Source organism: Stylophora pistillata, chromosome 4, assembly GCF_964205215.1.
Source record: "Stylophora pistillata chromosome 4, jaStyPist1.2, whole genome shotgun sequence".
In the NCBI taxonomy this organism is placed as follows: domain Eukaryota; kingdom Metazoa; phylum Cnidaria; class Anthozoa; order Scleractinia; family Pocilloporidae; genus Stylophora; species Stylophora pistillata.
The window spans coordinates 5,263,912-5,281,935 of NC_142522.1; the positions used below are offsets into that span (position 1 = coordinate 5,263,912).

The 18,024-nt window shown below is 39.4% G+C and overlaps 1 protein-coding gene and 1 pseudogene across 2 annotated transcripts; both read right to left on the reverse strand.

Moving 5' to 3' along the window:
• Window positions 1–1,619: 1,619 nt before the first annotated feature.
• LOC148732110 (uncharacterized) lies at window positions 1,620–11,099 on the reverse strand. Its single transcript, XM_088756415.1, has 14 exons — window positions 11,038–11,099; window positions 9,582–9,653; window positions 9,202–9,273; window positions 8,956–9,027; window positions 8,118–8,189; window positions 7,298–7,369; window positions 7,088–7,159; window positions 5,683–6,728; window positions 5,177–5,379; window positions 4,153–4,324; window positions 3,365–3,425; window positions 3,084–3,276; window positions 2,749–2,928; window positions 1,620–2,010 (listed from the first exon to the last, which is right to left on the reverse strand). Coding segments are annotated over exons 1-14 (2,412 nt in total). The 5' UTR covers window positions 11,040–11,099; the 3' UTR covers window positions 1,620–1,887.
• Window positions 11,092–17,441, reverse strand: LOC148732111 (uncharacterized; annotated as a pseudogene). The gene is made up of 10 exons (XR_015999788.1): window positions 17,067–17,441; window positions 15,770–16,004; window positions 15,069–15,208; window positions 14,594–14,827; window positions 13,597–13,859; window positions 13,138–13,246; window positions 12,312–12,656; window positions 11,707–11,745; window positions 11,478–11,595; window positions 11,092–11,305 (listed from the first exon to the last, which is right to left on the reverse strand). The product of XR_015999788.1 is annotated as an uncharacterized LOC148732111 (transcript).
• Between the last annotated feature and the right edge of the window lie 583 nt (window positions 17,442–18,024).

Consider the following 18,024-nt stretch of genomic DNA (forward strand, 5'->3'; position numbering starts at 1 on the left):
AAATTATGCGAAACCTTTCAGTAAGGCAAAATTTGGACTTCCTGTAAACACATGCTACCAAAACATTTTAGCAGCTGCACAAGTTGACTTCTATCTTTAATTTAGAATGAAGATCAGACTCTCTCAAGGGGAGGGGGGGGGGAGGGGAAGGGAGGAGAGCGAGAGGAGAGCTTGACACAAATCTATATCGAGAGCCGTGTTCTTCGGCCGCTGAACGGTCGAAACGCTGATTGGCTAAGGCGACAATAGAAGAGAACTGGAAGTAAACTTGTTCGCACCGTTTGTGACGACGCCATCTTGAAATGCCGTTAGTGTGAATAGTTGCCCTTGAATGTCTCTGATAATAAACGAAAAGAAGTTTGTAAAGTGTCTTGAGACTTCTCTAGAATATTTTCCAGGAATGACTTTGAAGTCGGGTCAACTCAAATGCATAAAAAAGCTAGTTTTGTGCCATCAAGATGTTCTCGGCGTCCTTCTAACGGGTTACCGGAAGAGTTTGATTTACCAGATTCCCAGATTCTACCAAAGTTGTTCTATTCCATCTGGAAAGATGTAAAGAAAGAAGAAAAGGACTTTAAGATAATTATAATTGATCTTCTCGAACTTGTTCGACGCCTGCAAGTCGATAAGCCCGTCGAATATGGTATAAAAGCTGTGACATTAGACTCGAGCAACAAAGGAACCTAAGCGAATGCAGAAATAATCTTTGGTAGTGCTGAGCAGTGGTTATCCGAAGAAAACAAATTGATGGATGTGTCGGTCTTGGTAGTCGATGAAGCACATACTGTTGAGACTTGGTGAGTCCGAATCGATTTGTGTTTACGTTCGTTTGTGTGAGTGTTTAAACTCTAGAGGACAGTTGACATATGAACCCACATCTCGAATATCAGGCAAACTGGAAGAGGTTTTGATTTAATTACAAGAGGGCGGAATGGCTCTCGATATAGATTTGTGTCAGGCTCCTCCCTTCCCCTCCCCCGCCTCCCCTTGAGAGAGGCTGATCCTCAGGCTATTTTTAATTCAAACTAATAAGCTCTTGGAATAATTCGCAAAGACATTGAATGATAACTCATAACCATAATTGAATGATAACTCATAACCATAATCGAGGACTCCGTGTAAATTGTTTCCATAGATTCCTATCAAAGTATCAACCCTGTAATATGCTTGGTTTTACGTAACTGATTTCTTATTCAGTCATGAAAATTACGATTTCCATGATTGTAATTGGCTCAGAACGCTCCTATTTTCCACTATTTTACTTGCCAAGTTGCTATCGGACTGCTTTTTATTGGACAGTTCAATAAGATAATCACATCCAATGCTGTAGTTTAAATCAACATTAAAAAAAAAAAGCCTCCTTTGTCAATCTTTTAATGCAAATTTTCCCTTTCTTTCATATCTTGGCTATTCTCCTTTTCCCGGAAATTGTAATATTTATGATTAATTGGTAATAAGACTCGTGTCATCTGATTCGTTCTGCTATTATACTCGTGTACTTTGTAATGATATACTTTGTATACTACTATACAAATCTAATTAATACTTTCTGTGAATTCCAGGCTTTTGATGCATCCTGCAAGTAAACCATTGATAACACACGTCTATGAAGGACACAATAAAGATATAGATAAAGTTTATTAAAATCAGCTCCAATATTTTGAACTTCCTGCCAAATGGGTAAATAATTATATCGAAATAATACAAGTATTGTCAGTATTGGCAATGATGGACTCAACATTATATAGATAATTTATTAGAATCAGCTTTAATTCAATGAACATCCAGTATAGTTACTTTATATTTACAACGTAATAACAGAAGAATTGTCCGTCCGAAGATAATAGTTGTAATCAGTAAAGCAATGCTGTACCAAGCTCTTTCCATTTATAGATATGTATCCCAGACTCCAACACAGTACCGAAGCTCTTCTAACAACTCCCGGATATAAGACGCTTTAGGTCTGTTTTCTGCCGTTTCTCTAAAGCACAGGTTCATGATTTCATGCAACTGCAGAGAAACCAATTTTAAGTTAGAAGAAAAAAACCTAGTTCTTTCAGCTTGAAGAAACAAAAACTGTAATGGCTATGTGGCGTTGAATCGCGCAATGTTTTAATATCCAATTCCAAACCCTTGTCGGGGCATGCTGTAGATGCTCTGCTGGATTAAAGAAACGTAGGGCCGAGAACAACATTGCATTCTGTAGTCTGCTATTTGCAATGCGATACATTGCAATGCGATGTATTGTGTATGACAGCGTAACACAGTATAGTTTGGCGTAATGCAGAACAGCATATCAGTATGCAATGAATTATTGGAATGCAATGAAACGTGTTCTGCATTGTAATGGAATGCAGCGAAGTGCAATCGATAATGGGATGCTATTATATCGCAAAATTAATAGGCAAAACGGCAAAAAAGTGGCCAAGGTTGATTCACTAACAAATAGGAGGCAGACCTAAGGTTTTTTTAAAAACTATACAATTACCCTTCGTGATACTTTTCTGATAGGGAGAACATGTCATCGAGCACAAAAATACATCGTTTGGTATCAGAAACAAAATAATTTGACGAATTTAACTAAAATCCGCCAACATCGTCAAATATTCACTTGGATTGACGAAATCTCGTCAAATCTGCCATTTCAGTTACTGCGTGCATTGGTCATAAGTAAAGGAGAGAGAAGAGGATCGTCGGCTCATTTACTGATCAGCGGTTCGTTATCGAGGTGTCAAATGATAACCTTACCTGGACGTATTCACTGGACCCATGACAGTGTCCTAATAAGATAGCTATCAACTGTCCGAACTGCTCAATATCGTTGCCGTGATCACTGTGCTCATCAGCTCCCGAGCTTGTAAATGAAGCTGGTTCATTCTCCTTAGACACTCGAGATAGTCCACCCAAGACTGCTCTCACAGGAGGAAGCTGAAAATAAACCATAATATACATTCGTTGATCATGGTTGAAGGTTGGATGGAAAAATATTTGGCTCGAAATCTGTACTTCGTGACCGCGAGCCAAATATTTCCCAGTATCCAACACAATTTTGTTGATCACAAAAAAGCAGAAACTTTATTTACCCTTAGGCAGTGACCAATGAAAATGTTGCTTGTTGTGACGTTGTTATGAACCATCCCAAGTTCCTGTAGTCGTTCTATAGCGCCGATGACGTCACAGGCTATAGCAAAAACCGCATCAAAGTTGATGACAGTTCCTTTATCGCAAAGAAAATTTTGCAATGTCGAACTCGACACAAAATCGTAGCAAATAAGTCTGAAGCAAAAGGAAAAAAATTAGTAGAAAATAAAAGCTCAGTTTTCTTTTAAAATTTCCTTTTCAGATGAAAACATTGTATACTTACAAACTATTCGACTGTAACTCGCGGATCTTCACTTTGCCGTGCTCGATGCTATGGTCACGGGCTGCAGAGAAAGATCGGGGACTTGCTTTAATGCAAACAATGAGCACTGAAGAAATATTTATGAAAGAGAGCAAAATAACTGACTAAAATTCCTAAACGAGCTGATCGAAGGAACCCTCCATGGCTGGAAAACAGCTTTGTTTGAATAGTCAGGGAAACTCTGTTAAAAAACAAGCTCTAATATCAGGAATCATCTTGGATACTTTTTTTCCATCCATTTTGAATCGTTTAATTTCATTTTTATCCTCCCTTAAGGAAACCTGGGTGAAAGGAGCTAATGCTTTCTCTGCATAAAATAATGGCAGCTACCATATATCATCATATCGCTCACTTCGTGTGTGCACTATGATTGGTCAATTTAGCGGGCGGTATTTTCCTGTATCGTCTGTTAAATTCCAAATTTTTTTTAATTGAAAATTTCTCCATCATTTGTACCCAGAAATATGATTATCTTTCTGACCTCGTTTTCTCGGTCCAAACTGTTAAGGAACCGCGGTCACGTAACTTGCAGTACGGACCTCGGGCTCGGTTGATGAGAAGTTTTCATTTATTGAATACGTTTTAAAATGAAGCGTAACAGGCTTAACAGGAAATTGGCCGGTAATTGCGTCCGATTTCTTGAAAAATTTAATTTTTCCAGAAATTTTCTGCTGTTGAACAATTAAAAATTCTAACAGAATATGCTTCCTTTTAGAGGACAAAGTATACAGCATCGTCCATTTACTCGCCTTTAGAATGCCAACGGTAATTGAGAAGGACAGGAAACTCTTCTCTCTCACAACATAACCGTTTTGCCACATCAACTTCTCGAATCCAGTCTTGTTTGTGTTCTTTTGCGAAGTATTTCAGTAACACCATGCTTAAAATGTCTCCTTCCTCTGACCATGCTATAGCGTAACCCTGTGACGGCAAAGATTCGTTAGGACGACTTAATCTTAGGCGACCGCGAGTTTTGCCAGTCCTCCTTGATTCATTCCAAAAAAAAAAAAAAAACCTTCCTTTCCTTGCTCACCATAAAGTGTTAAAGTCAAGTCTAGTCTCTGTCAGTTCGCTGGTACTTATTTATTCTCCTGCTAGAGAGAGGAATTGGAAACGATAGTCTGGTTTCTTTCCCGAGCACACGTCACAGAGACCCGGTCAGTCTCGAGTCTAGACCTCTCTACCTGGAGTCCAGTGCTCTTACCAGCTGAGTGACAGGGAATAATTTGGATATATCAACAAAGTTGAAATGGTAAATTGGCCACCGTAACGATTACAAAAGCTGACGTTTCGAGCGTTAGCCCTTCGTCTTTCGCTCCGACGAAGGGCTAACGCTCGAAACGTCAGCTTTTGTAATCGTTACGGTGGCCAATTTACCATTTCAACTTTGTTGATATATCCAAATTATTTCGTTACACCGACGTAGCCCCAAACAGTTTCTTTCGAAACTATCAAATTTCATTCATGAGTGACAGGGAGACTGGTTGACAGACCACCTTAAAGACCTTTGTACAGCTCAATTAATCTACCCCAAACAAAATCGAAGTTTAGAGCAAGAAATTACTTGTCTTGTCGTGGGTGTGTGAAAAGAAAAATTCTGATTGCCAACGATGAATCGAGCCACAGACCTTCGCGGTTTTGGCGTTCCGACGCAGAAACTGATATGTGACACGCGTATCACATACTGCTTGGATCAGCGATATCGAAAGTCTTTAGTCATGTGGGTCAAGAGCGTAAGAATGTTCTTTTGATAAAACGTTTTCACACACTTACAGTGCTAGCTTTTCCAGCGGTGTCGTCTTGCAGAATATCCACTTCTTCAATCAGCTTCAGTTTAACGTGCGTCGTATGTTTACCATGGTCTCGTTCATGTTTTTCTACCACTCGTGATGGCAGTGGACTGGAATATGCAATGACATTGGAAACCAGAGTCGCATCATCAGATGTTTTCAACCAATCGACTGTCTGCTTTCGACCTTAAATGAAAAAGAAAACCTTTATCAAATACAAGGACCCAGGAGAAGGGTGGGGAGGGGGGGAAGGGGTCCAGACACACCATTTGTCATAGGTGTACTTGTTTTTCCTACCTGTCTGACACCAAATTTTTGAAAAGATCACCCATTTCCACTCAAATGGTTGTTTTTTCTCTTTTATTTGTAACCGACAGAGAGATAAGTAATGACGATTCAGCGTGACTCATCCCCACCATTTAGGTGCCTGGAAAAGCCAAAGATTACCTTAAATGTGTATTTCTTTTACTGATGATTGTCATTACTCACTTGGCATACGGTAGTTTAATGTCTTCATGACCATACCAGTGACATTTTTTCCTTTTTTCGTTAAGCTACGTTTTGTTCGCTGGGTGGAAAACGTGTACAGGATTGGATTCAGAGAAGAGTTTAGCGGAAGAACAAATACTGCAATCCACACGTAAGCGATTTTGTTTGGATCCTCAAAATTTCCAGTTAGAGATAAAACATTGATTATAATGATTGGCACCCAGCAGCAGAAGTCTGTCATCACAATGAAAACAAGTCTTTTAGCCATGGCAGATTCGTTTTTGAAATTCGTCGATCGCGCTGCACGTGCAGCACGCTTTACCGTCCAAAACATCGAAATATACGCTACGAGGATAAAAGTGAACGAAATGAAGTTCAGGCCAACAAAGATTGTCACGGAGTATTCCCAGCCAGCCGGTGTGCCCTCCGAAAGCTGAAGAGGAAGGCAAACGGCAGAGCGACTGTAGAAACCGAAATCCCCACTTTCATCGTAAAAGTAGTTTATTCCGGTGATAGGAATCAAAGATATGACCACGCCAAATATCCAAACACCCATGCAGGAAAGGACGGCCGCTTTGTAAGTAAAGCGCTTGAACTTGAATGGGAAGACGATACAAATTAGTCGGTCTGTGGTTATAATGGTGAGAATCAGGACAGACACTTCATTTGAGAGCATCGAAAGAGCTCCAACAATTTGACAACCCATACCCGATCTCCATTTGATGTCATGTTTGAAGTATTCCCCTTGCCATCTCAAGTCCATAATAGCGATTGTTAATAGGTACACGCCCATTAACAGATCAGCTACGGCCAGATTAGTCAGCAAACAGGACTGAATCCTGTTTTCCTCTTTATCAATGGTGCGCCATATAATGACAAGGAGGTTGCCAAGGAAGGCGAGGATTCCAAGAATCCAGATACAGACCTGAACCGGCTTGTTTTTCATGAGGTCGTTGCAGCTGGAAAATTCATCGACTGGAGAATTGCAGTCAACTCCTGCGATTGATTTCTTAGCGTAGCAGCACAAGATGAAGCGGTCGAGTTTCCTAAACGAAAATAGTTCATGGTAAGTACGATTAACAATGCTGCCTAACACTTCCCCTGGAGCAATTCTGATTAAGTGTGGAAAGCAATTCGAGATAACACTGGATTTGTCTTACATTGTTTAAGAAAGTTTGCACCTCATTCTTAACCACTCAAATTCAAAGTTTTGGTAATTGACACCGGTTTCCGTGTGTTTATCTTATTTCCCAAGACTTCTTTCGGTATTTCCTTTAGATCTGGTTGGCCAATATCGGCCAACACTAGCCAATATTGAAAAGCCAATATTGGAAAGCACGCAGTGAAGTAAAACAAGCTAGTGCGCCAGGCAGCGTTGAACACACTTGGAGTAAAGGATACTCACAAATACTTCATGTTTTTCAGTTCACTGAAAGCATCGGAAGGTACATCGGATAGTTTGTTATCGTTGAGATATCTGTAGTAATAGAGTGAAAGGAATAAATGTAAAGATGAACAGTTTTATCATATCAAAGATTGGATTTGAGACAGTTTCAGAGCTTACCACCAAACTTTTTTGTTAAAGAATATAGCAATTGATAAACGGTCAACTTACAAGTACTCCAGTGACTTGAGTCCTTTAAAAGTTCCCTTTGAGACTGTTGTCAGCTTGTTACCACTCAGGTCTCTAAGAAAAAGCGCGATAAGGATAATAGTAAAGTTGAAAATAAATTTCCTAACATTGATAAGGATCCGAATGGTTCTCGCTTGGGTTCTCTATTGCAACTGGCTGAGCTATTTAGAAAAACGTAGTATACTGAGCACAGATTGAATCTGTGGAGATTCAAGTTGAGATGAGAATTGCGTCAGGGTTGATCTGCAAATTCTTCCACGAGTATCCATGCAAAATAAAGTATTTCAGAGGCAGGAATGTACATTACTATCCGCTAAATGATTTTAGCTTGATCTAACGTCAAACTCTGTCAATTAGCCTACATGGAAATATAGGGAAACTAGAAAGGGGAACTTCATACTGACGGACAATGGCCGAGAGCATTTAATCCCGCTACAGATTTTCCTAAAGCAGTGCCCGTTTCAGGAAAGCCCGGAAACTTGAAGGGTGCAAAGCAATTTTTTTAAAATTTGAATCTATGGCACAGCGGTTCAGATCTTGGAAAAAGAGAAAAAAACAGTGAAATCTGTTTCTTTTTCTGACAATTTCCCTGTTTGAATTTCAGAACTGTTGACACTCAATAACGGGAGAACGGATCTCTCATTATCGAGCGTAAACATAGCAAGAAAAAACAATAGCCTTTCGGGAAAATTATTTACTAGGAATGTGAAAAAACGCTCCTTACAGCAGGCAATTATTCCTACTTTCAACATTACTCGTTTCTTTCCTCACTGAAAACTACCACTTGGTTGGAAACACTTACAGTACTTTCAGCTGCGAAAGATCTTCAAACAGGCCCTCTGGTAGTGTTATTAGTTCGTTATCCTGGAGGTATCTAATTGAAAATAAGCAATTCCAAAAGTAACGATTAAATTCGACAGAAGAAACGCTTTTTTTTAAACAGTGACCAGGCTCGAAAAAGAAAAAATCCCTAGATAGTTTTTAATCTTATAATCTATATTTCATTGAACAGGAAAATTTGAAGCAGATCACAACAGAGAGCTGATTGTTCATAGCAAGTTGTATCCCTGTGAAGCTGGACTGGCCTCACGCAATACTTAAGTGATCACATTGAATCGGTACAAAAGAGGCACTAAAAATTATCTTTCCGTCTTTGAGTTCTGAGGAAGCGCTTAAGAAATCAGGCTTAATTTTTCTGCGCCAGAAGAGGGAGGATGCGTGCATAACATTCCTCAAGCGAAGTTACTCTTCTTCCGAACTACTACGAAAGTTAGTGCCTCGTTTTGCATTCACAAGACCATATACCCTCAGGACAGGAGAAACTGTGTTTGTACCTGCCTCTCCAAGATCTAATAGATTCGGAAATTTTTTCACCATCAAATACCAGAACCACGTTTAAAATACCGAATTACGATTCGTCTTAATACTCATAGTTTACATAGTATTCAATATTTACATTTAATTGATATCTATAATAGTTATATTTAGGTGTAACATAGAAGTATTTGTAATTAATGACCCGTCTTGTAATTCAGTGTATGCTGCAAAAAGGTTGAATAAACGATCGTAATTATTACTATTATTATTACTAGTAGCCAAAAACCAAACAATCCCAATAAATGAAGGAAAAATAAACTTACAAATGGGTCATATTACTCTTGTTTTCAAAAACGCCATATTCCAGCCGCTCAATCTGGTTTGAACGCAAGCCCCTGTAAATGAATAAAAAGGTTTGATCAAGGCTGTCTCTTGTTGCAGTTAAAAAGCTTCATCAACCTCGTTCCCAGGGAACTTTTCTTTTCAAAGAGGGGACGCCCTGGGAACGAGGTTGAAGCTTCATGTCAAAAAATAAGAACTGTAGAATTCATATAGAATATGATACTTACAAAACCTCTACAGTTGATAGTCCATCCAACACTCCTCTCATTGGTCTTTGTAGAAGGTTTTTCCCCAGATCACTGAAACAAATCACATCGATGTCCACTAAATTTCAGTTATCGAGAGGACTGCGAGATTGCCGCACTTTAAGTTCTGTGACTGGTTGGGAAAATTTGTGCCATCCTCTCGGCAAATAAGATACATAGATAAAATCGCATGCAATCCTTGGTCCTTCGCATTTTCTCGTGCTCAATAAAAGATTTTAAGACAATATCTACTTTGATTTCCTACTGGCTCCCATTACCTAAACTAGTCAAAGTGATTAAAGTCGATCTACATTCAGAAAAGTGCCCCGAACGCCGGATTTATAAGTCACGTAAATACTCACAGAACACGTAGATTAGGAATTCCACGAAAAACACCTTCGGGAAGAGATCTTAAAAAATTGGAGTTCAATCGCCTGGAAAAAAAGGTACATTTTTAAATTCAGTTTAAGTACAATCTGATACTAGCCTTGGAGCCACCTCGTAACCAAAGCATATAGCAGCCCTTATGGCCTCATTCGGTTAAGTACAATCTGATACTAGCCTTGGAGCCACCTCGTAACCAAAGCATATAGCAGCCCTTATGGCCTCATTCGGTTAAGTACAATCTGATACTAGCCTTGGAGCCACCTCGTAACCAAAGCATATAGCAGCCCTTATGGCCTCATTCGGTTAAGTACAATCTGATACTAGCCTTGGAGCCACCTCGTAACCAAAGCATATAGCAGCCCTTATGGCCTCATTCGGTTAAGTACAATCTGATACTAGCCTTGGAGCCACCTCCTAACCAAAGCATATAGCAGCCCTTATGGCCTCATTCGGTTAAGTACAATCTGATACTAGCCTTGGAGCCACCTCCTAACCAAAGCATATAGCAGCCCTTATGGCCTCATTCGGTTACGAAATTGCGCAAAGAGGTAAAGGCAGTCAGGGCGTAAATAAGATTGCAGTTTCGAAACTCAACCTTTTTCGTTATTTTACGGACGAAAGTTTCCCTGTTGTCAGTGTTTTTTATTAATTTTTTTTAAGATGTAAAGAAAAGAATTGAAACAGATTATCAGTGTAGTGGTTTCAAGAGCCTCGTCGGATACCTTTCCACAATTTCTATGAATGGTTTTCCAAATTATCACATCGAATCAAAATTAAAACAACAAATAAAGGGGGAAACAAAAAATGACCTAGGGATGAAGCATTTCCAATTATAACATAACCAAAGTAAAGCGCGCGCTCTGATTGGTCAATTTAGCGTTCCCCATTTGCCCATGGGTGTACGCTGCTGACGTGAGCAAATGCAAAGACTATTTTTCCGCGCGCGCTTGTTTTTTGTGGTCGCGTAAGATTTGTTAAATAAACGGGAACTCTTTAGCTACAATGTATCAATGTTATGTTATAAAACAAATGGTAAACACCACAGCGTACACTATTGAGTTATGGATGCACTTGGGAGGTTTGCTAAGCACTCAAGAAGCTAGAGTCGCTCTCGGCTGTCGCCTCGAGCGACTCTTACGCTTCTTTCGTGCTTAGCAACCTCCCGCGTGCATCCATAACTCAATAGTGTACGCTGTGGTGTTTACCATTTGTTAACTGGGGAATACCGGCTTCATCTCGAAGACTCGACTTTTTCATTTAAGACATTCAAATAAATAACGTCTTGTCAAGCTCTGGTCAAATAAAGAGGCAAACAAAAGGTGACCTAGGGATGGAGTATTTCCAACTGGGGACTGCGCTTCATCTCGAAGACTCGACTTTTCTATATTTAAGACATTCATCTTTACAAGGCGTGACTAATTTTATACTTACATTGTTTTAACGGATGAGACATTTTGAAAGCAGTTTTCACTGAGACGAAGCAAAATATTGAAGCTCGTGTCGCTAGAAAAGCCAAAAAGAAATAATCAGTTGGTTTCATTCTCCAGTCGGTTCATTAAACCTTTTGCTAGCCCAGATCTAAACGGAAAGTTTTAACATTTGATCACCGTATGAGGAATATGCTCACATATATTCCAGCTTTTCGAGATCTGAAAAGGCCTTTTGCTGTAACTGGGATATCCGATTTTTCTTGAAAAACCTTGAAAGAAATATGACACTTGCAGCAAATATGAATGAAAAATGTAATCATGTGGGAAAAATAACAGAAAAGCTCACTGAGAAAAGCGACAAAAAAATAAAAATAAAAATGATGATATCACCACATTAAGATTAGAAATGCAAGAGAACTTTTCCGAGTTTTTCTTGCTTACACAGCTCCTGTATTGAGAGGAAGATCTCTTGGAACACCGAGCAAGTCTATTCCAGTTACTTGAATCTTCTTGTCCTTGCCTTCACCGAAATCTTCGCATTTGCAGCTCGATGGACAACCTAAAATAAAACGATAATACTATTATCAATTCAAATTGAAAAGGCAACAAACAATTAACTTAAAATAGGATAAGAAGCAGGTCTCATGCACGGGAGGGAAAGATTGTTTACCTTGCTGACGTGAGCAGGAAAGTCCGTCATTGTCGTTGACTAGAAAAGAAAGAAAAATCGATAATAATTTCTAAACGGTTTTGGAAGGAAGTTAAAGGACTCCCAGAAACAAGCCAAGAGTTATACTGTTAATGTTCGCGGCAAAGTATTGCAAACCGACAAACTCTTTCTTTTTTAACAGCAGTTTTTACAAAGTCACATTGCACCAATTAAACGGGTCTCTTTTTGGATCACATTGTGTATGGTATTCATAAGATCTACCCGACCATTCAGAAAAAATTAATCGATCACATTTTGCGCCTTGGTGATTTTTTAAGGGCCCTCTTAATAATGAACCTATTTCCAAAAAGTCCCCCTATTCTAAATACCTTGGGAATAACTGAGACTACCTCCCCCCACCCCCCGTGGTTTTTAGAGCGTTAACGGTGTTCACTGACTTTTATATCAATTCATGCCATCCTAAGAAAACAACTAAACTAAAACAGCTTACGAAGAAAAATAAAAGATCTCAAAACCTGGAACGCTATATAACTAAGCAAGGTAGCGGACTGCAACCAAGATAACGACGAAAACACTATAATGAGAATATTATTATGTTCACGTACCTGGAACAGAGCGATACAAGGCCTTGAATCTGGCTACAGGCAAATTTCCTTGACAGCTCAGAAGAATTGTGAAATGATTAGAGGAGGATAAGAGATCTGGGGGGAACAAATAGCCGCAGAATTTTCCTAAAGATGGTCGAGTTCTTTCGCTACCATCAAAAACCTCCACAAAACATTTATCACACGTAGGGTGATCCCTGAGTCGGAATTCTTGGAACTTTAAGCGTATTATATGACGTGGTGGAACGGTTATGAGCCATCTGCAAAAGATGTCATCAAGAGAATGTCCCGGATATGAAGGAGAAAAGAAATATCCCGTTTTGTTGGTTAATCTTTCGTTACAGGCTGAAAGAAGATAAAAGAAATATAAGTTGATGAGAACGAATAGAGTTTTTATATTCCTTAAAAAAAGGCAACAAATGTAACTATTGCGACCAATAAGACTATTCTTGAAAGTACCCCTCATATTTAAGAAACAATTGGGCATATTTTTTTTTAAACGTGCGAAGCGAAGAATAGCACCAACGTTAAATTCAATCCATCTGTGATGCTTGGGTTGGGAATCGAACCCAGAAAACCATGGAGGGAGGTAAGCAGATGAACACTCTGCTACGCTTTTACTTTCTCTCTCTTCGCTCTTTGCGTTGCCTTGTTAATCTATTTTCTGGCCGAACAGAGCCTCTGTAGGTTCTTTTTTTCTCTAAAAATTCGGAAAGGCAAGGATGGAAAGTGGCACTTTGTCAATTTTCATCCTTTCCCAAAAGTTCTCCCCACAATGTGATTGACGTTTAGTACACTTAATGAATGAATCTACTAAAAATTTTACCTTGTTTAGCTGACGAGGGTTTGTGTTGGCAAAGGTTTTCCTCCTCAATGTAAAGTCCCGTCAATGCTATCAAGTCTTCCCTTGTCTCTGTTTTACCTTCTATTAGCACCTGTTTATTGTATCAGACAAAAGCAAAAAAGGAAGAAAAATATATAATAAAAGAAAATCATGTTTATGGTCGGTCACCGTGACTCGTCATCCGCGAAAAACTCCAAAAAGTGGACATGGAAATGGAAAAAAGTCCATGAACAAAGAACTTTACGGCACGCTACGGAAATTTTTTTCGGGGAGAAATGTCGTTCTGCTAGAAAGGTTTATTCAAAGCAAAATACAATGGAAAGCTGTTGGTGATGGGCAACTGGTTAAGTGTTTCTCATACTTTTCTGTGCTTAAAACCTGGGAACACTTTATCCTTTCCGAGCAGAACATGCTCCTAAAATAATATCCCGAGACGTATACCTGAAACTCAGATAGAGAATTCAAAGGCACTTGTCCGTAAAGCTAGTTCTTGCCGGTATTGCTTCCTGAAATCCAGATTGGAATTCCACGGTAGGTTTTTGTCTTCTGGTAAATTGTAAGTGTCTTCTTTCCAGGTCCCCGCAGCATGTAACGAAACTTTAGGCACTCACTATGCCAGTCATGTGATCTATTGTATAGCGGGCTCATGAGAACAGCCAACTGGGTAAAGCGGGTGACGTTGGTATCCACTACAAGTCGTCCACCTGGATCAGAAATAAAATTGAAAGCATTTTATTTACAGAATATCATCGAAAACACTATCGAGAAGTTATCAAGGAACAAGGAACATTTAACAACGTTTTGAGCGAACCAAAACAACAAAAAAATTAAGAAAAAAGTTAATTAAATTACGACATTGATGCAGCGGTTCCTGGTTCAGAGTGGACTCAGTGGAGCATGGTTCCAGATTTCTTCCCTTCACTAATTTCTCTCAATCAGCTGTAGAGCTAAAGGCCTTCCCGACATGGATTAATAACCAAATTTTGTTAGATGATGAAGCCACTCAGATAAATTTGCGTAATGTGTACATGTTTGTTTAAGGAGAAGGAGGACATTCTTAATGGATGAACATGTATCACACTTTAGACGAACATTTACACGCGCGATAAATGTTTTGTAGAGATTTTTTTACTGTAGCCAAAGGACTGGAACCTCGTTGGGCAAATTCTGCGGCTATTCGTTTTTAAGGAAGACCATCCAATAAGAACTAAGCGTAAACTCTCTACGTCAGGCGTGTGGTGTAACCGGGAAAACGGGAAAACGAGAATTGGATTTGCAAGGTGATAAAGTACAATTTTTTTCACTCTTTTCTCCTTGTTGTTTCGCTGCTCAGTTTCAAAACTTCCTTAAACTAGCCAAAAGGGTCTTTTCATATTCAAACTGTAGAGCAATAAATGAAGGACCGATTGCAATCAAATTCTCGTGACTATGAACTTGCCTCCTCTATCGCTGCAGGTTCGAAACCACTTCACTTCTACTTCTTTTTGCAACCCTTTTCTGACTGTTATCCAGGCCTTCGCGTCACCATCTTCGCTGTCACATCCAAATGACATGCGCAGTATCTCCTCGACTGGCAATGGGTAACCCCACAGATTGAAACCACTCAATACACCCAAAGTAATTGACGCATTTTCGCTGGAATTTCTGAAACCAATGGTCATGGTTCCTTCCCCTGTGCGCAAAAGGTTAAGAGACAAGAGCAATTTTGTTACTACACTTAAATTTTCTGATCGCAGAAGTTACTTCTACATCGGCGTTCTCGTTTAAAGTCAACCATCTATCACGATAAGTTAAAGATGGTCTTAGGAAGTAGCAGTGGAAAAATACAAAGCAAAATCAACCAGACGCATAAAAGATAACACTTTTGCTGAAGCCATAGAGCAAAATGTAAATAGTTTCCGTACAAAGAGTACCTTCGTTCGGCGTAAAATGGAATTCAAATGAACCATATCTTCTCTCGCCGTCTTTGAACACCTGCATGAGCCTCTTACGATTATTCCACAATACACACACGTGGTGCCACATGTCATCTGCCACGCCCATCGGTATTTTGCTATGAATAAAATATAATGATAATCAGGCATTCAATTTCATCTATTCATCCAATCCATCCATTCATCCATATGGTGGCATGTGGCCACTCACTAAGTTACAGTAGTAAGTGTATTCCAGGAGGTATTATCATTGGAAATTGTTCCTTCTCCTTTACACCCTCTTACACAAACTGGTTCTCGAAAAATTAGGAATCTTAAGCAGTCTCAGTGATGGTGTCAACGAAAAGAGAAGCTAAGATATGAATTGGGTTGATTTTTAGCAAATAGCAGCGCTGACTGCATTAAAGAATAGAATACAAACTTGATTTATTTGCTTTCGGTGTTCCACTTTTCTGACTCGTGAAAAATTGGCGGTATCACGTTGTTGTTCTGTAGAGAATGGCCACGAAATGCTAATAGTTTTTAATACTGCCCGCAGAGCTATACTTCGGCTCGTCAAACTTTTAGTTTGGTCCTGTCTCGTCCTTGTTGACCTTGCTTGTGCGTATGCAGTTTGCTTAAATTCCCTTTTATGCGCCTACTAAGGCAACGATGAATGAATTCAATATTTTGTCTCCTACCTCCTCCTGTTATTCATCTGTATTACAAAGATGTCGTTGCTGACGTAGCATCCTAGTTGCAGCGACCCGCCTCGTTCCTTGGCGACTTTATATTCGATGAAAAAACCATCATGAGAGGTCTTTAACCAAAAGCAGAGCGTAAAACCCTTGTGGAGAGATAAAATTTCTGAGAACGACACATAGCCAAGATCAATATCAGGAAGATGAATCTCGTAGTTTCCTGGATCGAAAATTCCTGTAATGTTAACACAAAAATTTTCTATCAATTATATTGCAAACCATATACAGCTGAAACTTTGATAGAGGATGCAATGACGAGGCAGATCCATTTTTAGCCTCCATTTGATAAATTTTCATTTCAGAGGGGAAGCAGTGAGGATTACGAGTAAACATTTTCCTGACTGTCCTAAGAAGCTTGCGCGCTGAAACAAAATTAGAGTCTGACCTCCCTTTGCGACTGCCTCTCGTTATAAACACCTCTCTTTAGAGATTACTTTTTCAAAATATCAAAAGTTTCCAAGTCAAATCACAATAAATGGAAACTCTCGTAAGCGACCACCTCTCTTAATCGGCCTCTTTTAGAGATGCTCAACCTCGGGTAGGAGATCAACTGTTTCAACATATGTCGTTCAAGTAGAGTCCCCGGAAGTGCTTCCCGAAATGGCTTTACCACGTGAATTTTTGCTTGTGTTCCGTTCCTGGAGAAATTTGGACAGCACCACTGGAATAACAAACGAACCAAGTTTTTTTCACGAGAATTGTCCCAAACGCGCTGTAGATACAAAATAATCACCATAGATCCTAAGTTATTTGCTTTTTCTGCATGAACACGCCGCTAAGAGTTATTCCTATAGCTTTCCATAAGCGTTGGCCAGAAAGGGTCCGGTCACCATATGAAAATTACTCGAGATAAGAAACCTAGACTTGACATTTCGGATGGTCACTTACGAGATGTTCAGCTGTAGTTATATTCGCCGAGTACAACAGAATTCATAAATATATAAACTAATAAGATCATATGCTTCCAATTGACTATATCGCTGTAAATCTTACGGTCAAACTCACCGATAATAAGGAAATCAAGTGACAGAGCAGTTTAGGCCCTTGGGTTTCATATTTGGGGACTGGGTTCGTCTTTCGAAATCCCCGTGTTAAACGACTTGGCAGCGCATCACAATTGTAGTTGAGAATTTTTTAGAAAAGATAGTTTTTAACTTCCAGTTTAGATATAGAAGAAAGTCATGGAAGTGTAAGAGTAATGTAATTTTTTAAGTCATACATTAAAAATTTTACCCACCAAAATCAGCGGAGTGAACATAGTCGCTAACACCGCCCTGTTCGTGATTGGCAGTATTACCACTGTCGTTCTGATGGTTATAGTCAAACTCTTTGTTCTTTAGACTCTTCCAGCCATGGATACTTTTCCATCCGCACCAGTCTTGCGATATGTCACATTGGCTGTCATCTAATTGAATCGATAATGGACCAACTAAACTATGACTGATAAAAGCCTTCCACATAAGCCTGCTTTCCTATCAGGTTATTTTCAATGGCTCTCCTTAGAAAAATGCGCGTGTTTTTTAAAGGGAACCTCCCCTGTTTTAACAAATAACTCTGGAAATGTTCCAAATGTACTTCTGAATAGATCTAGCATAAAGAGGTTGCCTTACCAAGCGGTCTGACTTTTTTTTATCGTTTTCCAAAGAAGGGTATCACAGCAACTTTGAATTTCCCGCGGCCGCCATCTAAAATAGTGCGCAATGCACTCAAGGTGTAGTCTTTCACTCATGTTGATGCTAAATTGCTGTCGTTTAAAGAAAATTTTAGAGAATGTGTCACTGTTCTTCCCCATTGGTAAGAGCCGGAACATTCTTCATGCGAAGAGAGACAGGAAAGCGAGGTAGAAGATAAAGAATATAGAGAAGCGCCAGATTAAAAATTCTGAAAATGACGACCGCCGATCGAACACTTCATGGTGCCTGTGGCTCCAAGTGATGATGAAGATCTGCGACATATTCAATAAAATTTTTCTACAAGAGACAGCAATAAAGTATCATCAGGAGTACCAAGAAACCATTACACGTCATCAGCTTAAAGCTCACTGCACGCTATTCAAGATGGCAGCCGCGGAAAATGCGAAATGGCTGTAGACCCTTTGGAAAATGATAAAAAAAATCAAACCACCTGGTAAGCCAATTTTTTTATACCAGATCTACTGAGAAATACATTTGAAACATTTTGGGAGTTACTTGTTA

Bases quoted from the DNA above. Each gene is read 5' to 3' on its own strand.
- LOC148732110 (XM_088756415.1), bottom strand. The intron at 5,380-5,682 runs GTGAGTAATGAC...TTTTCATTTAAG, and splicing joins ATTAAACTACCGTATGCCAA to GTCGAAAGCAGACAGTCGAT. The intron at 2,929-3,083 runs GTAAATAAAGTT...GTTTATTTTCAG, and splicing joins TCATTGGTCACTGCCTAAGG to CTTCCTCCTGTGAGAGCAGT.